The sequence below is a fragment of the Bidens hawaiensis genome, unplaced genomic scaffold (genome assembly GCF_021521415.1).
Source record: "Bidens hawaiensis isolate Kalapana, Puna unplaced genomic scaffold, B.hawaiensis_p1.1 tig00010126_1, whole genome shotgun sequence".
Lineage (NCBI taxonomy): Eukaryota > Viridiplantae > Streptophyta > Magnoliopsida > Asterales > Asteraceae > Bidens > Bidens hawaiensis.
This window is the reverse complement of record NW_027491765.1, coordinates 148,050-172,880: the sequence shown is the minus strand read 5'-3', so window position 1 is coordinate 172,880 and position 24,831 is coordinate 148,050. Positions and strand designations below refer to the sequence as shown.

The window sequence follows — 24,831 nt, the reverse complement described above, 5'->3', positions numbered from 1 at the left end:
TATTTATGACGAATATAATGGACTCACAACAAGTCTCCATTTTATCTTTGTCGTAGCCTCTTGTGTGATCCACCTTAACCTCCGAATGACTAAGTGTTTGTGAGTATTTATTCTTTCATGTGGGAATTGAGTAAGTACAAATGAAAGATTTCCACTTTTTATGTAGCAGTGGGCGTCTTTGATACAAAAAGAATATCTATAGAACTATTATATGTTGGTTCTTAACCTAGAAGTTTTCTCCCAGGCCATTGTTCTATTTGACTTAGGCCCCATCCATGTCTCGACACATGTGTTGTTTTAATCCTTTCTTTCAGGTTGATACTACCACTTGTTTAGATCTGTTGGACACGTCCTTAATCCTTCTAGAACCTTTGATCTCGTTTAGTTACTTTGGGAAGTCTTTTGGCTACTCTCTTTTGGTCTTCCTTTCTTTAACCACCCTTACTTTGAGCCTCTGCTTGCCATTAGGCCTTTTTCTCTTATCACTCGAAGAGCCCATTTCAAGAGTAATCTCTTCAATATGCATAAAATTTATGCAACTCGAATTTTATTAATAATAAATAAGAATGAAATACAATGAAAACAATAAACTCTAAGCCGTATTTATAGGCAACCAAAAACTTAAGCGACAAGTAAACATGAATTATGATACATAAACTACTTCTTGTTCTAATTAGAATAAACTCCATGAATAAGTAACTTATGCATCAAGAAATCATCATTACTTTTAGTCTCTGAATTTTAGATCTTCTCTAAAACACCCATGAAATCACCATCGTGTTTGGGTTTACCACATGCTTAATTAATCAAGTCGAACGAGTACCCGATCTATCCCATATCTCACATATCAACCAACCCGATTAACATATGGACAACTTGATTACCATCCGTCCACCCATCCAACACGTTTAACAGACTAAATGAGTTAAACGGGCCAATATACAATATTCGAAACTTTGGGGGTGTGAATAAATAAATACTCATAATAATAAATAAATATTATGTGTTCCTCATATATTCTATTCTCTAGGGTTTGTATCTATTCTACGCAATCCATCCAAAAGCTGACCTGCCGCAGACCAACTCTTCTTCATCCGCCTCTTCAGGTAATAATAATAACTCTTTCCATTCAGATCTAATCATCTCATTAATAACCGCTGTTTTGCATCTATTAATCATAATATTGATTCAGTCTCATACTATTTGCTTTATCGATGATCAATTTTGAACTGAATCTCACCAGATTTGTGCGTTTTTTAGGTTATTTTGTCATATTATGATAATAATATACACATTTGATTGCTGTGTTGTTAGTCTATAGTTCAGATTAGGCAGTTTGAGTATGAATCGGATTGATTCGTGTCTGTTTGCTTAGTAATTGACGGTTATATTGATATGATTTAAAGTTTTGATTAGTAGAAGTTGAATTAGAGGTGTGAGATACGGGATCTGGATTAGTAGAAGTTGATTGGCTAGGGTTTTGTGGTTGTGTGGTTTTTAGAAATTGTCTGGTCAACTTATGTTGACTTTAATCATGTTTTTAAGTGTCTGAGATGTTAGAGAGTAATTTTGGTTATAACTTATAACCTAAATTCTTAAGTTGTATCATATGTATGTTTGTTTGTGTTTATACAGGTAAACTGTATCATAAGTTTCATTTATTTGTGGCTGTATGGTTTGAGAAACTGTCTGGTCAAGTTACGTTGACTTCAGTTAAGCTTTTTTTGTGTCTGAGATGTTAGAGATTGTCTTTGTATATATTGATTAAACTGTCTAGATTGTTTTTGTTGTTATCTGGATACATGAAAGATTATCAACTTGTACCATATGTTGGTTGTAGTGTTGTACTTGTTCATCTTTTTTGTGTATAATAGCATACAAGTTGCAGGGAATCTGCAAAGTTGGTTTAATTTTTAAGCTGCATGAGATTGTTGTTTACATAGTTTTATTTTATGTAGCATCATTTGATTTGGAATCTACATGAATGCATTCTTGTAAAGTTTTATTGTTTGTATCTATGTGTTGTTTGTTAAAAAATGCTTTGTTTCTGTTTCTAGTCACAATCTAGATTGTTTATGTAGTCATATAAAAATATAATACATAATAAAAGTTATTTTTTTGATATCTTAGCAGATAATTTGGCACGATGTCGGATGGTCAGGAAACCGATAAGAACATTGAGATATGGAAGATCAAGAAGCTGATCAAAGCATTGGAAGCTGCAAGAGGCAATGGTACCAGCATGATTTCTCTAATCATGCCACCACGTGATCAAATCTCACGAGTTACGAAAATGCTTGGTGATGAATTTGGAACGGCTTCAAACATTAAGAGCAGGGTTAACCGTCAGTCGGTTTTAGGTGCCATAACGTCTGCCCAACAAAGACTCAAGCTTTACAACAAGGTCCCGCCAAACGGGCTTGTGCTTTACACTGGAACCATTGTGACTGATGATGGAAAAGAGAAAAAAGTCACAATTGATTTTGAACCGTTCAAGCCGATTAACGCATCGCTTTATCTTTGTGACAATAAGTTTCACACAGAAGCCTTAAACGAGCTGTTAGAATCTGATGACAAATTTGGTTTCATTGTCATGGATGGAAATGGGACTCTTTTCGGGACGTTAAGTGGCAACACGAGAGAAGTTCTACACAAATTCACAGTCGACTTGCCTAAGAAACACGGACGAGGAGGTCAATCTGCGCTTCGTTTTGCGCGTCTTCGAATGGAGAAACGTCACAATTATGTTAGAAAGACTGCTGAGCTGGCAACACAGTTCTACATCAATCCTGCCACTAGTCAACCGAACGTTTCTGGACTTATTCTAGCCGGTTCTGCTGATTTCAAAACCGAGCTGAGTCAGTCTGATATGTTCGACCCACGTCTTCAAGCTAAAATCTTAAACGTGGTTGACGTTTCTTACGGTGGCGAGAACGGTTTTAATCAAGCGATCGAGTTATCTTCTGAAATACTCGCAAACGTGAAGTTTATCCAAGAAAAACGTTTGATCGGGAAGTATTTTGAGGAAATCAGTCAAGATACCGGGAAGTACGTGTTTGGTGTTGAAGACACGTTAAAGTCTTTAGAAATGGGCGCTGTTGAGATTCTGATCGTGTGGGAAAATCTTGATATCAATCGTTACACGCTTAAAAACGGGACGACTGGTGAAATTATCATAAAACATTTGAACAAAGATCAAGAAACCGATCAGAGTAACTTCAGAGATGCAGACACGAATGCTGAGCTGGAAGTTCAAGAAAAGATGTCGTTGCTTGAGTGGTTTGCGAACGAGTATAAGAAATTTGGTTGCACGCTAGAGTTTGTTACAAACAAGTCTCAAGAGGGTTCACAGTTTTGCAGGGGATTTGGCGGGATTGGTGGGATATTAAGGTATCAGTTGGATATCCGCTCGTTTGATGAGTTGTCGGATGACGGGGAAATTTATGACTCGGACTAGCAATCAACCACTTGTTGTGGGCTCGCGTGGGGGGTGGGGCTCAGAGCCAGCTTCGCGGCACTCGTTAAGCTTTTCAAGTTGTTCTTTTGAAGGTTAGTATTTCTGTTTATTTATCTGATGGTAAATTGGTAATAGTAATAATAATGATATTTTTTTTAAATTAAACAAAAGAGTATTTTTGGTAAATTTAACAAAAACAGAAATGTTTGATTGGCTTATAGTGAGCTGGACTTTATTCGACGCAAATCAAATATTATTGGGACTAAAAGAGTCAAATTTACACTTTCGTACTAAAATGGTTATTTGGGTTTAAGTCTATTTAAGTTTTGGTGTTTTTTCTTTGTGTTGACATAACAGCTGGAATACATAGTATTGGACGATAAGATCAAAGGAAACCCCCCAACGTGAAGCGGTTGCACTGGAGCATTCTCAACATGTTTTAAATGGTTCCAATATATGCGTAATTGTGGATTATTGCGTTTGCGCTTTTGGTTTTTAAAACGTAGTATGACTTATGTGTAAGGTCTTAATGTTTTGGTGATTGGTACTTGTTTTTTTGTTATACTTGTTATCCGACTTGGTAGATTCGTATGAAGCGTCGTTTTATCTTGGGTATTTGACTATTTGGGAAGATTTGAGTTCATGACAGAATGATAGAACTCGGTTTTCTTGGTTTGAAGCTTGTAATTAGAGATTAAAAAGATTACCGATTCATACATTAACATGACAAAACAAAAGAATAACAAGAGCATACATGTAGAATCTAAACCTAAGACGTATTATGATATATATTTGATGTGATGGTCATGATTTTGGTATATGTTGATCGACTTATTTTAACTGTGATGGAGTATTTTTTATCTTAAAGTTTTTATTGTAACGAATAAAAAAGCAACAACCAAAGTATATAGTTTAGGGGTTGTTTGGTAGTCTCTTAATTAAGAGTTTGTCTCAAGTCTGAATGGTTAAGCGGATTTTCTTAGCTAGAAGTATTTTTTATTTAAAAATAAAAAAAATCAATTATCAATTTTTTTTTTAATATTTGTCCTTACTATTTTATATTTCATAGAAACATCCAAACGATTTACAATGAAGTGGCAGGTAAGCGAGCAACAAGCTGCGCCGCAACCCCCCTTTTGGATAGCAAACCCAATCTGACTAAAAACAAAGTTTTGATTCTTATGGGCTGATACGTTACTATACACAACTTTCTGAACCCTATTCAAAAGATCCACGGCATCCGAAGCTAAGAAACCAAAAGTGTCAAAGGCGAAGGGGATAAACACGTGTTGATTCTCCAAACAAGCTCTCTCGTGTTTAGCAACCTTGCCCGATGCCGCCTTCAATGCTGCCTGGCCTGCTACAAATCCAGTGTCCCTAATCCCAACAAGAGGGGACACTCCTGTGAGGTCGACACAAGCGTGTTTTCCCCCTACCCACCCAAAAACAAGTATATCGGCCGGTCGTAATGTAGATCTTCTTTCTTGAGGATCCGTAAGAAAGTTTACGGGGGCTTCCTTTTTAGCCGAAATTCCGGCTCGTTTAAGAACATCGCATAGAACATCCCTCACCAAATCATGCCTGTACTTAAACCCAGGCAACTCTTTGCAGTGAACCGCATGCTCGCCAAAAGAATCCAAACAAACCTTAAGGCAAACCGGGCACGGCTCATCTACCGGAAACAAATGGATCATTAACCGATACTTCAGGATGGCCCGGTACTCCAAAGCTGACATATGTTGGCCCAATCCTTCAATAGGGAGAACACTTAAGAAATCTTGAGCCCGAGGAGCCCGAAGACACTCAAACATCGCTTTCTGACGAGTGGATAAATCAAACTTCATTTTCCAAACTCTTGATGATTCCACTATAAAGGACACTCGCCAAAGCATGTTGGGCTTTAGGGGGGGTGTCTTTATTAGAGAAACCGCTAATGTCAAAATCGGGAAGTGAAATGTGCAACCGATCTATCGCACTCCCATAATCGGAGTCAAACCCATCAATACCACAACCTCGAAGAATGTGGTCTTGTAATTCCCAAGATTGTGCCCTCGAGGCCACAAACACATAAGTATAAACGTCTGAAGCTGAACATAAACCCAAACCTCCAAAACGAGTCGGAAGTGATGCCAACCTCCATTGAAAATCTCCAAAGAAGGGACCACCACAAACCACGATGTCCTCAATCGCCCCCCGAAGGCCATTGTCAAACACAGAAACTGCTTCCCCTACATACACAGGTTGGCATGTTCTGAGACCAAACAACAACTTTCCAACTCCCATACACGAGCGGAGCAAAAGGAGTTCGCATTGAGGGTTCCGCAAATGCGGGAGATAGCTCATCAACTCCATAGCTCGCGAAGCCCTTTTCATAGCAAGTTCACTGATGAACCCGGCATCCCGGCTAACGGCTCCCCCGAGGAGTTTCACACCTAACACCGGTCTTCCAATCTCACAGGGAAACACCCCCTCCTGCACCTTAACCCCGTTGCACGACAGCCAAATACATCGGTTTTCTTAATATTAAGTTCAAGGCCCAGGCGGGGACCCTCCGACCTGATAATATCTAAAGCTTTGGCAACCTCTTTAGAGTCCCCAATAATTGTACCATCATCTAGGTACCAAGCATGAAAGAGAAGCTTATAGGAACTCTGGACTAGATGAATAAGTGGGTGCAGAACTAAGGCAAAAAGAAGAGGTCCCAAAGGGTCCCCCTGCTGAACCCCCACGGTGGACCAAATGTGGTCATCCCCCACATATAGCCTGGCCGGTTGCCCATATAAAAAGTGTTGGGTTTTATACAAGATAATCAAAGTTCAAGTTAACCATATTTAACTAGAAAACGCAACGGAAGCTTAGATTTTAAAACTTGTTATGAACATACCATTATGTTAAAACTAAAACCCAAAGAACAAGGATCAATATTACAAGAACAATATGCTTACAAAATGTAAATGGTACCTTCTTATACCTTATAAGAAGATGTAGATGGATGAAGAAGATGATGTCTTCAAATGGCAAGGTTGCAAAGAGAAACCCTCAAGCTTTGTATACCCCAAGCTTTGAGCAACAACACCAACTAGTTGCTAGGATTTTTGAACACTTGAACTAGCTCACAAAACTCCCTCTTTCTTTGGCCAAAGTGGCCGTGGATATTGAGAGAGAAAGAGAGAGAGTTACACTTGAAATTTCAAAAGAAAACAAGACACAAATGCATGTGTGTTGAATGGAGGAACATAAAAGGAGAACCAAAGAGCATCTTGGTCTTTGATTGGGTAAAACCACCACCCCCACATGGGTGGCCGGTTTTTGTTTTGTTTTCCTTTTTTTTTTTTTTTTTTTTTTTTGTTTTGTTTTAACAATTAAAACATCTCCATCTCATACTTTATAAAACTAATTTTATAAAACATACATGCTATCTTAATTATTCAACCAATTTAAATAATTAATTTATATAAATAAATTATCCAGATAATTTATTTAAATCATCAAGTGTAATTATTTAGAAAACCAATTTTCTAATTGCGCAGTGTTCGGTATTCGTCTAAGTGATCAAATCACTAAAAGAATACATTTGGTGTTGTCTAGCTTGTTATTGGGTATGACCCGACTTGGATCAAACACAGTTAGCCACATTAATATAAATATGTGTCTCGGGCATATGAAATTCCAACAATCTCCCACTTGCACGAGATACATAGAAAATTAATGCAAGTGGTGAATACCGCCTAACAACAGTTCACCACCCCTAATGTGTTTGACGAAGTGCCATTCAATAACATCATCCCTTCAAGTCCCTTACTTGATATGATTTAGGTGAATCTATCATTATATCCCTTTGTTACTAGATGTCATGTTGGATCTAAGAGACATAGGCGATCATTCTCTTTACAATTCAACTTTATCAGGCCTTAGACATCTAAACTCTCAACACATAAGAGGAACAAATTCCATCTTGACTGTATACGCCTCTCACTATCACTTTATACTCCACCTGAGCTCATCCTTATGTACCATCTTTTACGAATAGCGAAGGGGAGAGTCAAAGTGTAATACTTGGTGAAAATCAAGACCCAATATACATCTCAGGTCTAAGGATAATATGAAATTCTCCTTTACTCAAGATTACTAATGATCAAGTCAATCGACTCCATGTAGTAATATTGAGAGCGGGTCAGTCCAATATTTGTATCCCACAAATATCTATGAACTTTGGCAGCAAACCTATGCTCCATATTCATTCCTTATGAATATCCACCAATCCTAGTTCATAATAGTCTTGCTTCATATTTGTTCCCACAAATGTGATCGACTACGGACTTTTGGAATAAGATAACTTATTCATGGATTAAACATGCAAAATTAGAATTTAACTCAAGATTCCATAATCATATAAAAGAGTTAAATTACAAAAGTCTTTTAAACTTTAATACAAAATAGATCAAATCCAATTACTAGAATATCGAAGTCCTAAGCCACTCGCATGACGCTCATGTTTCGGTCTTTCTAGGAGCTTCGTGAATGGATCCGCAAGATTTTGATCAGTTCCAACTTTGCGAATACATATCTTTCCTTTTTCAACTTCATCCCTTATGTAGTTGAATCTCCGCTCTATGTGCCTTGTCTTTTGGTGCGAACGAGGTTCCTTGATTTGTGCAATCGCACCCTCGTTGTCACAAAAGATTTCTAGGGGGTCTTGAATGGAAGAGACCACCCCTAGATCAGTAATGAATTTCTTCAACCATGCAGCTTCCTGAGCTGCCAATGAAGCGGCGATGTATTCTGATTCTGTAGTGGACAATGCTACCACTTCCTGTTTTGAGCTCTTCCAAGAGACAGCTCCTCCATTAAGAGTGAACACATACCCAGACTGTGATCGAGAATCATCTCGATCAGTTTGGAAGCTCGCATCCGTGTAACCTTTTATAGCGAGTTCCTCCTCACCAGATCCATATATCAGAAACATATCCTTAGTTCTCCTAAGGTATTTCAATATGCTCTTAACAGCCATCCAATGACTGTTTCCTGGATTCTGTTGGTATCTGCTTGTCATGCTCAAAGCGCATGACACATCCGGTCTAGTACATATCATCGCATACATGATGGATCCTATAGCAGAAGCATATGGGATTTGTTTCATCGTCTCTTGCTCACCCTTTGAGCTTGGACATTGAGCTGAACTCAATATGGTCCCTCTTTGAATAGGTACAAAACCTTTCTTGGAGTTTTCCATCTTGAACCTTTTCAAGATCTTATCAATGTATGTACTTTGGTTCAAACCTATCAAGCGCCTTGACCTATCCCTATAGATCTTTATTCCCAAAATATAGGCAGCTTCACCAAGATCCTTGATGGAAAATCTACTTCCAAGCCAAGCCTTAACGCTTTCCATGGTTGGAATGTCATTTCCAAATAGTAGGATGTCATCGACATACAATACTAAGAAGGTAATTATACTCCCACTAGCTTTCTTATACACACAAGCCTCATCAGCGTTTTTGATGAACCCAAAATTTTTGATTTCTTCATCAAAACGATGATTCCAAGTTCTAGATGCTTGTTTCAATCCATAGATTGATTTCTTTAACTTGCATACTTTATTAGGATGTTTCGGATCGACAAAACCTTCAGGCTGAACCATATAGACATCTTCCTCAAGATATCCATTTAGGAAAGCGGTCTTGACATCCATTTGCCAAATTTCATAATCATAATGTGCAGCTATGGCAAATAATATCCTAATAGACTTTAGCATTGCCACAGGCGAAAAAGTTTCATCATAATCAACCCCTTGAGTTTGAGTGAAACCTTTAGCTACAAGTCTTGCTTTATAAGTATCCAAGTTTCCATGCATATCAGTTTTTCTTTTGAAAACCCACTTACTTCCAACAGCTTTGGAGTTGAGTGGTGGTTCAACCAATTCCCAAACTTGGTTGTCATACATGGATTGCATCTCAACGTTCATGGCTTCAAGCCATTTGTCACAATCATTCTTGGACATTGCATCACGGTATGTGGTTGGTTCATCCGAATCTACCACGTAGCAACCTTCTACAAAAAATCCATATCTTTCAGGTGGATTGCTAACTCTACCAGATTTGCGAACGTTTTGTGTGTTTTGATCAACCACTTGATCACTTTCAACAACCTCTTGTTGAGTGCTAGTATCAACCAATTGTGTATCATCTTGTGATTCTTGATCCTCATCAAATTTCACTGTTCTACTATTAGTTCCTTCCTCAAGGAACTTAGTTTCCAAGAACTTACCCTTTCGAGCAATAATAACATTTTGCTCACTAGGGTCGTAAAAGTAATATCCTATATCATCTTTAGGATAACCTATAAAAATACATTTAGTGGATCGGACTTCTAATTTGTTTGGGGTGTATTGCTTTACATAAGCTTCACAACCCCAAACTCTTAAGAATGATAGCGATGGAGCCTTTCCATGCCATATCTCAAAAGGTGTCTTCTCCACTTTCTTGGTTGGAGCCATATTCAATATGCGAACAGCGGAAAGTAAAGCATAGCCCCAAAATGATAGAGGTAAAGTGCTTCTAGCCATCATCGATCGAACCATATCTAATAGGGTACGATTTCTCCTTTCAGACACACCATTATGTTGTGGTGTTCCAGGTGGAGTAAGTTGTGAAATAATTCCACAACTCTTAAGATGATCTTGAAAAATACCACTTAGGTATTCACCTCCTCTATCACTACGAAGTACTTTGATTGTGGTCTTGAGTTGTCTTTCTACTTCAGTTTTGAAGTCTTTGAACATTTCAAAAGCTTCATCTTTGTGTTTCATTAAGTACACATAACCATATCGACTATAATCGTCAATAAAGGTTATGAAGTATCTTTCACCATTCCTAGTCATTGGTCTAAAAGGACCACATACATCCGAATGTATGATACCCAATAATTCTTTTGACCTTTCAAAAGTTTTATTAAAGGGTTGCTTTGTCATTTTGCCTTGTAAACAAGATTCACATACATCAAATGAATCATACTCATTTGTTTCTAGAATACCACTCTTGCGAAGAGTTTGCATGCGATTCTTGCTTATATGTCCAAGGCGACAATGCCAAAGATAGGAATCACCCAAGTCCTTCTTGAGTTTCTTGGTGCTGACATTGTACATTGAACTACTATGTGACATACCACTTTGATCTATTTCATATATACCATTCATGGGTATAGCTTTAAAATAAAATATGCCATTCATCAAAACATGAATATCATAGTCAATAAACTTAAGATCAAAGCCACATTGTTTTAAAAGGGACACGGAAATAATGTTTCTCCTTAACTTAGGAGCATACAAAACATTCTTCAAAATTACTTCCAAACCACTTGGAAGCTTTAACAAGTAGTCTCCTTGGGCTTGGACTTCAACTCTTGCTCCATTGCCCATAAAGAGACTAATGTCCCCTTTGTTGAGTTGTTTACTTCTTTTGAACCCCTGCAACAAATTGCAAATGTGAGTTCCACATCCGGTATCAAGTACCCATGTATTTGAAGAAATAACATTTAGTTCAATATGTATAGTAAAGATAATACCTGAGGTATGCCCCGCATCCCTCTTATCTTTTAACGCATTGAGATAGGTCGGACAATTCCTTTTCCAATGACCTATCTCTCCACACTCAAAGCATGGATCTTGCGCCGCAACCTTTTGCTTCTTTTCCTTCGGTTTGATGGGCGTGATGGCTTTCCTCTTTCCCTTTCCTTGGACGTGGCCCTTGCCCTTAGCAACACTTGCTTTGGGTTTGGAGTTATGTCCCCTTTTTCCTTCATTGATTGTTAGAACGGGTAAAACCTTTTTACCCATTCCCGCTTCGGCCGTTCTTAGCATTGCGTGAAGCTCACCAATGCTTTTGTCCCACCCATTCATGTTATAGTTCATGACAAAAGTTTCAAACCTTTTGGTCAAAGAGTTGAGGATCAAATCCGTAGCCAACTCATTAGAGACGGGACAATTTAACCTACGAAGCTTTTCAATGTAGCTTTTCATCTTTAGGACATAAGATGAGACGCTTTGGGTTTCCTCCATACGACATGCATGAAACGCTCGAACCGTTTCGAAACGTTCCGCTCTAGCTTGTTGAAGGAACATTTCCTTCAATTGAGTTATCATGTCGTATGCCCCATGATGCTCGAAATCCTTTTGGATTTCGGGAATCATAGTCCCTAACATGAGGCAAGAGGCTTGCACCGAATCTTTGGTGTACTTGACCCAATCGTTATACGCCTCCTCATCTTCCACGTTAGGCTCATCGGGAATGGGATCGTCTAAGACATATGATATCTCTTCTTGTTTGAGAACTATTCTCAAGTTGCGATACCAATCCATAAAGTTATTATGGTTTAGACGATCCTTTTCAAGGATGGTTCTTAAGGATAGGTTACGGGTGTTATGGGTAGAGGTGTTTGCATTGTTAGCGGCCATCTACAAAATTTAACAAAGTTTTATTTTAGTATTATAAACAATTTAATTATTAATACCCTTTTATTCCAAATTTTAAAATAATAATTAAATTCTAGAATCCAACGATAAATCAAATTTCGGTTAGGTGACCTTTATCCCGTTATTTGATTTAACAAGGTAGTCAATCTTGACAATTGCAACCCTTTGCAACTTCTAGAGGTATGGGACCATTCGAAATCCTTATTTCGTGTTGGCATGTTTATCCCATCAACACCATTAGATCCCATGCTTAGGTGACCTTTATCACATGGTTTCCAATTCAAGTCGTCCTACTTGTATAAACATGTAAGATTAACATACAAGTGGTTAGGTGACCTTTATCCCACAAATATGTTAATATTACCCTAAGTATATTAGTTTGCTCAAAATGGTTAGGTGACCTTTATCCCATTTAAAGTTCCCTAATACGTTAAGTGTCATACAAAAGGATGGTGTTAGACTTGTTTCCTTGGTAATTATGAAAAAAAGGAATTTTTTAAGTTTTCCAATATTCTAGTTTGAAAAAACATTATGCCATATCCTAACATGCATTTAGTAATATGGCGATTTTGAAAACCAATTTTCAAGGTTCAAGTTATAATAAAACCAATTTTATTATATGTGAGTAATCGCTTAGTTTTAATAAACCCATTTAATTAAACTAATTGACGCGATATTACCAAATATATATTAGAACCCGTTTTATGCTTGTTGTCGTTCCTATGTGACGGTTTGGATATCCTAATATCTATCAACCACACATTACATAAAGTAAAACAAACAACCAAGCATACATATGCAAAATATAGTCATAACCGAGAACCCCTAAGTTTGACCATACTTGTTAGCCGAAACAAGTATAGGTCATAAGTCACACCTAAGGGACAAAACATGACACAAGGATGGAATGTTGACTCCCACTTGACCTTGCATCCAAATGCTTCAAGTATCCTTTCCAAGTTGTTGTGTTCTTGTTGGGCTTGTTAATGGGCTCCAAACTTCCAAAAGTCTTCTTGGGCCCAAGAGTGAAATTTATGGGCCTAATGGGCTTGAATCCCATGATGGGCCGGTGAGGCCCAACAAGCCCAAAATTTCGGTCCAAGGCCCAAATCCACCAATTCTTGCATCTTCAATTTTTACAAAATGTATCCTAATACATATTTTTCTAAAAAAAGGAAAATGCAACTAATCTATTTATTACATACCAACTTATGAATAAATAAATTACACAAGCCTAAGATTATGAATTATTACAACCATATTGAATAATAAACATAATCTACATACACAAACAACAATCAACACATCCAAGGTCTAGGTTTCGGTTATGACACATCCAAACATACCAAATGTTCTAAGCATGCAACCTAAGCAACCAATGCCCAAAATCACCAAATAAAATCGGCCCCCCCCCCCCCCAAGAGGCTACGGCCCAAATTTTTTTTATTATTTTTTTTTTATTTTCAACATCCAAATGTTAATAATGGTTTCCTAAGATCTTTCCATGCATGTCAAGATCTTACAAATCCATGAGGGGTAAAATCCACCAAAATTTCGGACCCCTTTTTCACCCATGAAAAACCCGAAATCTATGAACATGTAAGAAGCATAAGTCCTTGTAACCGGCTCTTGATGCCATTGTTGGGTTTTATACAAGATAATCAAAGTTCAAGTTAACCATATTTAACTAGAAAACGCAACGGAAGCTTAGATTTTAAAACTTGTTATGAACATACCATTATGTTAAAACTAAAACCCAAAGAACAAGGATCAATATTACAAGAACAATATGCTTACAAAATGTAAATGGTACCTTCTTATACCTTATAAGAAGATGTAGATGGATGAAGAAGATGATGTCTTCAAATGGCAAGGTTGCAAAGAGAAACCCTCAAGCTTTGTATACCCCAAGCTTTGAGCAACAACACCAACTAGTTGCTAGGATTTTTGAACACTTGAACTAGCTCACAAAACTCCCTCTTTCTTTGGCCAAAGTGGCCGTGGATATTGAGAGAGAAAGAGAGAGAGTTACACTTGAAATTTCAAAAGAAAACAAGACACAAATGCATGTGTGTTGAATGGAGGAACATAAAAGGAGAACCAAAGAGCATCTTGGTCTTTGATTGGGTAAAACCACCACCCCCACATGGGTGGCCGGTTTTTGTTTTGTTTTCCTTTTTTTTTTTTTTTTTTTTTTTTGTTTTGTTTTAACAATTAAAACATCTCCATCTCATACTTTATAAAACTAATTTTATAAAACATACATGCTATCTTAATTATTCAACCAATTTAAATAATTAATTTATATAAATAAATTATCCAGATAATTTATTTAAATCATCAAGTGTAATTATTTAGAAAACCAATTTTCTAATTGCGCAGTGTTCGGTATTCGTCTAAGTGATCAAATCACTAAAAGAATACATTTGGTGTTGTCTAGCTTGTTATTGGGTATGACCCGACTTGGATCAAACACAGTTAGCCACATTAATATAAATATGTGTCTCGGGCATATGAAATTCCAACAAAAAGTTCACCCATAAGGAAATAGATGGACATCGGGCCCGAACCTCATTCAGAAGGGCAGTCCTATCCGCCAAGTTGAAGGCATTACAAAAATCAATAGTAAGCATAGCCAATGACCCATCAGAATGGAACTTACTTAAAAACCTGTTCGCGCTATGAAGAACGGCCTCTGCACCACTAGGGACTCCCACCCCAAACTGAAAGTCGCACAGGTATTTAGTAATGTCTTTCCCAACACCCCTCATAGCCACCTTAGAGATCAATCTTCTCCAAATGGCACCTACGACAATGGGTCTAATCCCATTGTCCGGTTTGAGCAACGGTGTGAGAGGAGCCGACGCAATGAACTTTGCCAAAACCCTTGGGCATCTCCCCCCAAACATAAATTAACCATCGCAGTAGTAGCCTTTAGTAACCCAACAGCGATCGGCGACCCCTCTCCACAAAATGCATCCAAAATATGTTGTGCCCTCTATCCATCTCGTCCGCATGACGTCCCTTTAGGGAAGGATTTAATGCATCCAAGCACACAATCCTCATCAACAACAAGAGGAGGCTCAGAAAGCAATGAAGCAGGCATAACCAGCGGGGGAAAATTGGGATGCTTAGCCACTAACGCTTTCAAAGTGTCATTGCCGAAAGGTGCAACCCCTGAAGAGCATAATACTTTAATGGCGGCAGTAAAATGCCCGTCCGCCACTTTTAGTAAACATTGTTTCACATTGGCGCATACCGCAACATCATCGTGCTTAGCGAGAGGCTCCCCATGACTCGAGTTCACCCCTATAGGTGTGGCAAAAAGGGATAAAATAAGCGCATCAAAACCATTCTTAGCACCCCAACTTGCTAGTGCTTGTTGAATACTCTGACATTGCAAAGACTTTCTATTAATGGACCTGCGCTCCTGACGTTTAGAAGGTCTGAAAACACGCAGCGTGCACCGCGGTAACAAGAAAAGTTTCACCATGCCTCAACAGAGTCTGGCATAGCAACCACCTTACCCAGAGCCGCAGTTAACGCTTAAGCAAATGCCATACGACAACTATGAGGGATGCTCTTAACAGTTGTGATAGGAAGAGAGAAGACGCGGTCAAGGAGAACCTCATCCACCACTATCCCTCCCAAGGGAGCAACATCCCTCATAACATGTGGTTTATCAATCCCCACAATAAACTCCTCCACAGCTCCCACACCCTTGTATTACTTGGTGACTCCATCAGCATGATGACACGTCCGTTTAAGAGCATTTGGACGCATACACACCCCATAGCCACTGGTCCGAGGCCTTAAAAGCCTCCCCAACCGAAATAAATAAATCACAATCCGTGGAAATGGCGTCCCGTAGGGTCCCTTTCCGCTCATCCGACGACAAATGAAGTCGTTTGATATGCGCCATTAACCGAGAGACCCCCCTTGACCCCGCCCGTCCATCCGGGCAACAATGGAACCCCCTAAAAGGACATGACCAAACACCCACCGAACCCACACTATTTTCTAGGGTCTTAGACATAACACCCTCATCAATCATATTTTCAGTTTTCCAATTCAACATGCTTTAAAAAATGTCGTTTGACCATAAGAAAAATGACTTCATTAAAAAGATTATGCGTTCTCGATAACCATCATGTGATTGTCTTTATAGTTTAAAGTGTTACTTTCTATACATCTAAATAATTGAAACAAATGGTCTTGTTGTCTTCTACAACCAGCTTAAGTGATTATAGATCACTGTTAATTGAGCTGATAATAGACATGTGATTGTTTAAAGTAATCAAAGTAAACACTAATGATTGTTTTTCACTAATAAACATAAACACATGAATCTTTTGACACTAACGCACCATATTCGGGCACACTGATGGGAACACTCGTTGGGAGTAATATGATGACAAAGAAAAACACTAATTCCCAAGAATCTAATACGTTAGTGGTAAATAATTCTTCTACTGCCTAAAGATATATTTTCATCCATGGTACTACTTCAAATAGTGTGTCCAACATCAAATTACACCCAATGATTCTAAATGACATGTTTTCAAGTTATGCATGTGACTTGGTATGATGTACTCGGTATTCAAAGAATTTCGGTCTCGTTTTATAAATGCCCCATAAATCCAATATTTATCATTGAAGAGTCGAAGTTAAATCTTTATTTTGATATTTTATCTTTATCCTAAAGTAAATTAAAAAGATCTTTTCAACAAATATATATACTTTACATAAAAATATAATAAATATCTTTAATCACCATCATGCCAATTTTATCAAACAAAATCAGCCCATTTGGCATACATAAATTAGGGACCATTGACCAAAGGTTTGTATTCTAATTCTAATTCTTTATTCTTTCTCCAATCAACAAACCTTCTTATTCTCTTCTAATTTTACCCTTTCCATTATTTGATTCCTTGTTCAAATCCAACAAAAACCTATAAAAACTGATCCATTTTTAGTCCAAAATCTTGGGTTTTTGTTAAATATATGTTTTTGAACTTACCCAGTTGATAAAGATTCAATCTTTTGAAGAAATTGAAGTGGGTTATGATAATTTGAAGCAGGTTCTTTAATGGCGGCTGAAGATTTGATTGAAGTCAAATTTAGGTTAGCTGATGGTACTGATATTGGACCAAGCAAATACTGTTCTACAACTACTGTTGGATCTTTGAAAGAGAAAATTATTTCACAATGGCCCAAAGGTTAGTTTACTAATTAATATTATGCTCAAGATTTTTTATTTATGTGATATTTTTTAGTTTTATTGTTGGGATTTTGTTATATAATTTGCCTCTAGAAATTGTAACTTTGCTATTCAATATTATGATCATCATCAATATATTATCAAAGGTTCTTGATTTATGAGACTTTTTTGGTTTATTTATCTAGTTTTTGTTGTTGGGATTTTGCTATACTGTCTGCCTTTGCAATTAATAATTTTGTTAATTATATATATGAGCATCATCAATATACTATCAAGATTCTTGATTTGTGGGAGGTTTAATAGTTTATTTTTCTACTTTTCTTGTTGGGATTTTGCTACATAGTTTGACAATTGGTAATTGTATTATGGGAGTTATGATTGTTTTCAAACTTTTTTTTTGGGTGAAATTAGTGATTCCTTCAAACTTTTTTTTTGGGTGAAATTAGTGATTCCATAATATTGAGTTATGTTGTTCTTGTTCTTTTGAATTGAAAAAAAATCTTATATGTCAAGTGAAAAAGATTATGTATTGATGCATAAAATAAAAATAGTAAAAAAAAAAATTACAAGGGTATCAGTAGACATTGGCTATTGCTAGTAGGGTTTCAATTAATTTCATGTTAGAAATTCTATATTGGGAAAATTTGTAATAATAATCTAGGATATTCACAAGTCCCATGAAAGTTTTAACATCCTACTTTTATGTTGATATAATGGTTGAAAGGCGCTTATGTCATTTCCCAAGAGACCGAAAAGTTAAAAGGTTTGTGTACATTGTACAAGTATTCATCCGTTTCTTACATATGTCCATAGGTTTTGTTACAGCTTCATTATTTTCATAAATGTAGTTTTAGCTTAATATAAAAGTATGTACATTTTATTCTTTTTTTTTTTTGGCTTTTTTATGACAATTTTTCTAATTTTTGGCAGACAAAGAAAATGGGCCTAAAACAATAAATGATTTTAAGCTCATAAATGCTGGTAAGATACTGGAAAATAACAAAACTCTTGCAGAATCAAGATCTCCGGTTAGTGAAATCCCGGGTGGCGCTATCACTATGCTTGTTGTCATGCGCTCTCCAACGGCTGACAAAAACAATGGTAAATTATTCACAAACTAAACAAGGTTTATATAATCATGCTATCTAGATTTTGTATATGCTACATATAAACGTATAATCTTTGGTAACTTCATTGATTTTAACTCCAAGATTGCTAATTAGAAAATTGTTAAATTGGTGCATATAATCTAGATGTGGAATAATGGGATGGTAAGGACTAAGGACGGGTTCAAATGGGTCGGGTTGAGAACAAATTTAACATTTAGGGAACCAGTTGGCTGGAAGTTCGTTTATCTACCGATCGAATGAACATAACCAGAATCTTTTGTTCATTTATTTAAATAAACGAACATGAACACATGTCTACCTGTTCATTTATGTTCGTGAATTTGTTTCTTTAACGCTCGTTTATATAATCACTTGCCATTTTATTAGGCCCGTTGTAATTTAGTCTAGTTTATGAAATAAAGATAACACCTATAACAACTGAGTCAAGTTTTGTCAACTTTTTAGGCACAGCAGGTTGATGTTTAGTTTATGTTGAATTGGTGTTAGCTCAGTTATGTTTGTTCGTTTATGCTATTAATGAACGAACATAAACGAACACAAAGATGTTCATTTTCTAAATGAACAAACATGAACAAGAAAACCTCGTTTGTTTAAATGTTTGTGTTCGATCGTTTGTTCGGTTAGCGTTAAATGAACGAAGTCGAACATGCTCTATTAGGTGTAAGCGAAACTTTTGGTTTTGATGTTTTGATAATCCCCTGGTCAGTGTAATCTTAAAGGGCATTTATGTCATTTCAAAAAGCAACAATTTTTACTTTTAAACAAAGTATGCTAATCATTTGATGTTCTTGTGGTTTGATCTTTATGCTAAACTCTATGATAATCTTAAGGTTTGCTCACTTTTTAGTAAAAACATTGTAAAATCTTGTCGCAAGCGTAGTTCCGACGCCTAAATTGATTTACCCCTGGTGAGTATTTTGAATGACATTTATGTCATTTCACAAAGCTATGAATTTTAGGATTGGACAATAGTATCTTTGAAGGGCATTTATCTTGGTCTGCTTCCGGGGAGTAAATATTGAAGGGCATTTTGTCATTTAACAGAAGTAATAATTTTTAGGGACTATACAAAGTAAACAATATTCTGATATTCTTATTGTTTGATCTTTAGACTATTCTTTACAGTTCCATCATTTTTTTTTGGGAATTTTATATCAAATATTTGACTTATGATCCGATTGGTTTGACTTTTGAAGTCAAACTTATGACTTTTTAGACGCAAACTTTGATTGTAATTTTTTAGAAATGTAGCACCAATGCTTTCCTTTACATGGAAAATATTATAACTACTTCATACCAGTTTCAAAGCAATAAATATGTGTATTGACCTCAATAGTCAAATCAATCTCATAATGGTCAACAGACAACATTTCTAACAATTTCTTCTCTGAATTTTGTACAGAAAAAGTGCAGGACGGCCCCAAAAAGAGCGGTTGTTCTTGCACGATCCTGTGAAGTTCATACATCGATATCGATTCAAAACACATTACAGGATGAAAGAATCTTGAAGGGTTATTATTATTATTATTGTTATAATTATAATTATCTTTTGTTAGAAATTTGTTTGGACCTTTTTCTCAGAATCTGAAAAAGATACAAAGAAAGAAAATATGAATTTGTGTTAGGATATGAATCAATATAGAAGCATAGTAGATCAAAAAGATGTTAAAAAGATTCAAACTTTCATGTTGTCAGTTTTGAGTGATTTTATTCGTCATATATCATATTATGGATCTTAACATTTATTTGTTCAGTTGTTAAAATGTCTGTTATTAACCTGTTACCATTGTGAAACACAATTGTTAGTAAGTTTTAAACACATACTTGGACAAATAATGTTATAGTTTTGTGTAATTCTATATTTTTATTAGTATGTTTAGAAAAGATTCAGTTGTGATTTAATGTATTTGCTTAGATATATAAGCAAAGAAACCTCACATGGTACAGCAAATCATCATCTTTTCCACTTTTAAGAAAAACAGGCAGTTCTCTAATCAGGTAACAAAACGTATGGATGTAACAAAAAATTTCCAATCAATTCTTAAGGTTGTGCTCCTTGCTATAAATTTTAGGAGACTATCTAGCTGAATGCTTCTCATCACAGTTGAGTCCGCACCATCAAATCACCTGTGCCACTTTGAGTTTGAGGCTTGCGTAAGTTATCTCGTGCTGAATCCAACCTCTCTTTTGATATTTACCATATCTAGAAATAGAGTAAATATAAGAAGATCCAAATAAGTCTCACAATTTGACATCAACAAAGTAATATTGTAACTTGAAGAATAACTACTACATTGAAAGATTATGTAACAAACTGTACAAAGGAGTAAAATTTGATTCTTGATCATTAAAGGGAGAGAGAGAGAGAGAGAGAGAGAGAGACCTAATTCATAGTAACTTCATGATTGAAGGATTATATTCATTGTCAATCAAGGGGATATGGGAGATGAGGGGCCAGTAGTCTCTTTTATTGCATCTGTCTTCTAACTTTGGACATAAAGAGATGTTTAAACTCAAAAGTGAAGGTAAGAGCTCTTCTGGGAGATCCATCATGTTGGGGCAATTGTTAAATCCTAGATGTTGGAGGGAGACGAGGTGTTGGAGTCCCGTTGAAAATGATTCCAGTTTCATAAATTCATATATGTAAATAGCATTGAGAGATGATGGAAGAAGTGTAGAAAATTCACTTGAACTACTCACTCCATCTTCACCGTATAAGTATAATTCAACAAGTGAGGATGGTGGGCCCCACTCGGCGATGGGTTTCTTCAACTTCCCTATTTCTAAGCAACTTAACGTGGGAGGCCAAAACCCACGAGGAAAACAAGCATCTATACTTGGACAGTTCATTATTGTCAAATACTTTAACGATGTCAACTTGGGTAACTCGCTATCGGGAAATGACTCCAGGTGAGCGAAGTACTTCAATTCACTGATTGATTTCAAATTTTGCCATTCAAGTATATATACCCTTTCAAGCATTGGCATGCTTCTACTATTGTTGTTCCTCCCCACTCCCTTTCCAACAGTTTATTACAATACCTAATGTCGAATGACTTGAGCTTCTGCCCTCCTGTTGGTAAAGAGATAGTTGCAAGTGAACTGCCACCAATTATTATTAATATCTCAATGCTATCTGGACAACTACAACGCTCCATATTTTTACAAGATACTATCAATTTCCTAAGAGATGTTAGGAGGTTGCTCCTACAATTATCCTTCTCTTCCTCGGTCTCTTCTAAACTCACTAGATTATCACAGCCACACACAACCAAGGTACTCAACTTCATAAGAACTTTACTTGCAACTGCTTTTGACTCCCATAGGTATCTTATTTCATTACAAAAGCTTATGGTTAAATCTTCAAGTACCCCAAGATACTCTATAATACTCCTCCAAACCGAATCATTAAGCCCTGAAAGACGTACTATTTCTAACTTGGTGATTGCTGAAGCTACTTGGACAAGCGTTTTCAACACACCACAATCACAGCAATCGATTTCTAGAAGATTCAATGAAGGCAGGGCTTCAACTGTGACTTCAACCAAATTAGGACAATTTCTTATACTAAGCTTTCGTAGGCATGGGAACACAACCCCGTTATTAGTTGACCATTTCACCCACCCTAGCATATCTACAAAACTTAGAATTTCAAGTGAAGGGAATGCAAGACTAGTCCCAAGTAACTCCATATCCACAACTTTAACCCCATCCAAGCCTTCAACAAACAACTCCTTAAGTGACGGCAATTGCCCAAGTGGCGGTAGAGACGTACATTTCTTACAGCCCACTTATAGACACATGCTTCAGTCGAAGAAACAAGGGATCCCCTACCCATACTGGAAACTTTAATCCTCCATACGACCCGATTTTAAGTTTTTTTAGATAATCATTACGAGGCTTTAGCTCATTGAGAACCTTCTTTTCAAACATTTCATTTCGAGAGCCGTCAAACACATCGCTCCATCTAACCTCTAATTCACTAAGCCTCTTTTGTGAAAAATTCACCACCCTTGCATGTATTTCATTTTGCACTTTCTCCAAACCAACAATGGAAATTTTCCCACATAGATTTTTTAACTCTCTAAGGTTGGTTATTTCAAATCCGCTTTTACCTTCAATAATAATCTTGGACAGAGTTTGTAGGCTTTTTAACTCACCGATCCCTAAGGGCATTTGATCCAAAAACGGAGTGTCCCTAATGTCAAGATGTCGCATGTTTTTAAGCTTTAAGAAGTTCCTGGGCAACTTGGCTAACCTACGACAATCAGATACAATCAATGTCTCTAAATTGTAGAGGTTGCAAATATTTTCAGGCAAACATTCTATTTCAGTCTGAGATAGATTAAGATATCTCAAGTGTCTCAAAGTACCAATGGAATCTGGTACCTCCCTTATACAAAACTCACTCAAACATAAAACCCTTAACAAGGGTAACTTGGGAATTAATTCAACCAAAATGTTACTTGATAAGTACAATTTTGGTCACCTTTCTACTACCCCAATAGATGTTGCCAATAATGTTCTCAAACTTGTAGCTCTTTCAAATGCCTTTAGCTTCTTGTAAGTTACATATCTCTCACGAACAAATGACATATGACGATACTTTTCCGACATGCCCTTTCCAATATCATTCTTGGCTTCAATGTCTAATCTTACAAAAAACTCGCTAGCAACAGACGTCGCCAGGTCATTCATCATGTCATGCATAACAAACAATGATTCATGATTAGGGGCATGTTAAAAAAATGACCTTGGTAGCAGCTCATCAAAATATTCACGGGCCTATGCTTTCTTTTGATGAATTCCTTAAAGATGACTGGTGCAAAAACCCTTCCGCCATCCATAAAAGAACGAGTTCCTCTTTGTCAAACACACAGTCCTTGGGGAACAAAGAACAATATGAGAACAACTGTTTCAAGCACGCAGAAAGATCATGGTAGCTTACTTTAAGAGCCGGGAGAATTTCGTCATCTTTTGACCTCCATATCTCACTTTCCAACACTTCCTTCCAAGAATCTTCATCTTTTTTTGACCTCAATAATCTACCAAGTGCTATCAAAGCCAAAGGCAAGCCGTCACATTTTTTAACAATACATTCTCCATATGGTTTGAGTGAAAAATGTGAATCAAAGTTATTTACACCTAATGCATGCAAAGCAACTAAAGACAAAGCATCCTCATCTGATAAGCACTGCAACCGTTGGTTTATGTGATTGCAACCCAACTTCTTGAGCAACGTATCCTTCTGCGTAGTCATGATGATTTTACTCCCAGAGGCACATTCATGAAATGGTCCAACCAACGTTTCCCAGTCTTGACAGCTTTCGCTCCATACATCATCTAATACCAAGAGAAATCTTTTCCCCCTTAGGTGATCTCTAAGAGCTACTTGAAGCAGATTTAAATCTCTAAACTCTTTGTCTGTCCCTGTTATAGATTGAAAGGTAACTTTGCTTATACCAAAGCTATCAAATTCATCTGAGACACAAACCCATGCTTTAAGTTCGAATTGATCCTTGACTTGCTTTTCGTCATATAAAAGTCTAGCTAGAGTAGTTTTACCGACCCCACCCATACCAATTATGGGAACAATGCTAAGGTTTTTATCACATGATTCACTCCCCAATAACTTGTGGATCAATGCATCTTTCTCCGCTTTCCGTCCAACAATACTAGATGCATGGACCATAGAGGTTTGTAATCTTCTATTTATATTTTTTGACCTAGTTGCCTCTTCCATTCTCAAACCAAGAGTAGCTTTTTGCTCAACTAGATCTTGTAATTTGATGGAAATATTATCTAGCTTGTCATGCATCCTAGTACTCTGTGAGAAGTTTGTGCAACAAGTTGGGATTAGCTTTCTTACCTTGTTGGTGATGCCTTCTGACTCACGGATGAAATCACGATGCATAGTTTCGGTTGCCAATTCATCGAGGACATCATCAATGTCATAAGCCAGATGCTGGAGATCATTCAGCCATCATTTTACGGATTGACTGGTTATCTCCTTCTGAGAAGCATCAGTAAGCAAATCGTGGATCTGGTTTAACAAACTCTGCCATTTCTTGATCTTAGAATCAAATCCCTTGTAGTGAGAAAGTTTTTCCAAGCTTGCAGAGGCCAGTTTCTCAAAGAGGACAGAGAGGACTGCTGAAAGCACGAGTTCAGCCATTGATTTTGGTGAAATGGGTGAAGTTGTGAGTTGTGAAGCGTTGTTCATACAGATATCAGTCATCTATAATTATGGTCAACGTTTCAGTTATTGTGTGCACAGATCAGACCACCGCCCAGGGCGGAGCCTAACATGCTGGCCGGCCAAATTCAAACTTGCTCTAAATATTTTTATAATTAAGTTGACTTCGGATGTTTCGTTTTTTATAATGATATCAGAACCAAACCATATATGTTTAATTTCTCATTCCGTTTGCTTCATACTAAAATTGGTTTTAATTTAATTCAGAATAAACTTTTCCTGTCTCCTTCTCAGAATCATTACATACAGTGAGGTTTTCCGTTGCTCTAGTTAGCGTCGTCACCTGTCTTCTTC

The 24,831-nt window shown here is 36.9% G+C and overlaps 1 protein-coding gene and 2 pseudogenes across 5 annotated transcripts; 2 read left to right on the top strand and 1 right to left on the bottom strand.

Annotated features, from left to right (window-relative positions):
- The first annotated feature begins 992 nt into the window (after positions 1 to 992).
- On the top strand, positions 993 to 4,068 carry LOC143534292 (eukaryotic peptide chain release factor subunit 1-3 pseudogene; annotated as a pseudogene). 2 transcript variants are annotated; one of them, XR_013135521.1, is made up of 3 exons: positions 993 to 1,106; positions 2,131 to 3,549; positions 3,815 to 4,068. The product of XR_013135521.1 is annotated as a eukaryotic peptide chain release factor subunit 1-3 pseudogene, transcript variant X1 (transcript). The 2 variants fall into 2 exon arrangements; XR_013135522.1 differs by having other exon boundaries at positions 994 to 1,106; positions 2,134 to 3,549.
- A 12,648-nt stretch (positions 4,069 to 16,716) lies between these two features.
- On the top strand, positions 16,717 to 20,057 carry LOC143534281 (membrane-anchored ubiquitin-fold protein 6-like). Of its 3 annotated transcripts, XM_077028799.1 has the most exons (4): positions 16,717 to 16,770; positions 17,012 to 17,149; positions 18,082 to 18,252; positions 19,684 to 20,057. In XM_077028799.1, the coding sequence occupies exons 2-4, from the start codon at positions 17,020 to 17,022 to the stop codon at positions 19,734 to 19,736; spliced, it is 354 nt and encodes a 117-aa protein (XP_076884914.1). In that variant the 5' UTR covers positions 16,717 to 16,770; positions 17,012 to 17,019; the 3' UTR covers positions 19,737 to 20,057. The 3 variants fall into 3 exon arrangements, with proteins under 3 accessions (XP_076884914.1, XP_076884912.1, XP_076884915.1); XM_077028797.1 differs by lacking the exon at positions 16,717 to 16,770 and having other exon boundaries at positions 16,944 to 17,149; positions 19,684 to 20,053; XM_077028800.1 differs by lacking the exons at positions 16,717 to 16,770; positions 19,684 to 20,057 and adding an exon at positions 18,405 to 18,429 and having other exon boundaries at positions 16,944 to 17,149; positions 18,082 to 18,277.
- Positions 20,058 to 20,669: 612 nt separating this feature from the next.
- On the bottom strand, positions 20,670 to 24,456 carry LOC143534286 (putative disease resistance RPP13-like protein 1; annotated as a pseudogene).
- Positions 24,457 to 24,831: the final 375 nt, after the last annotated feature.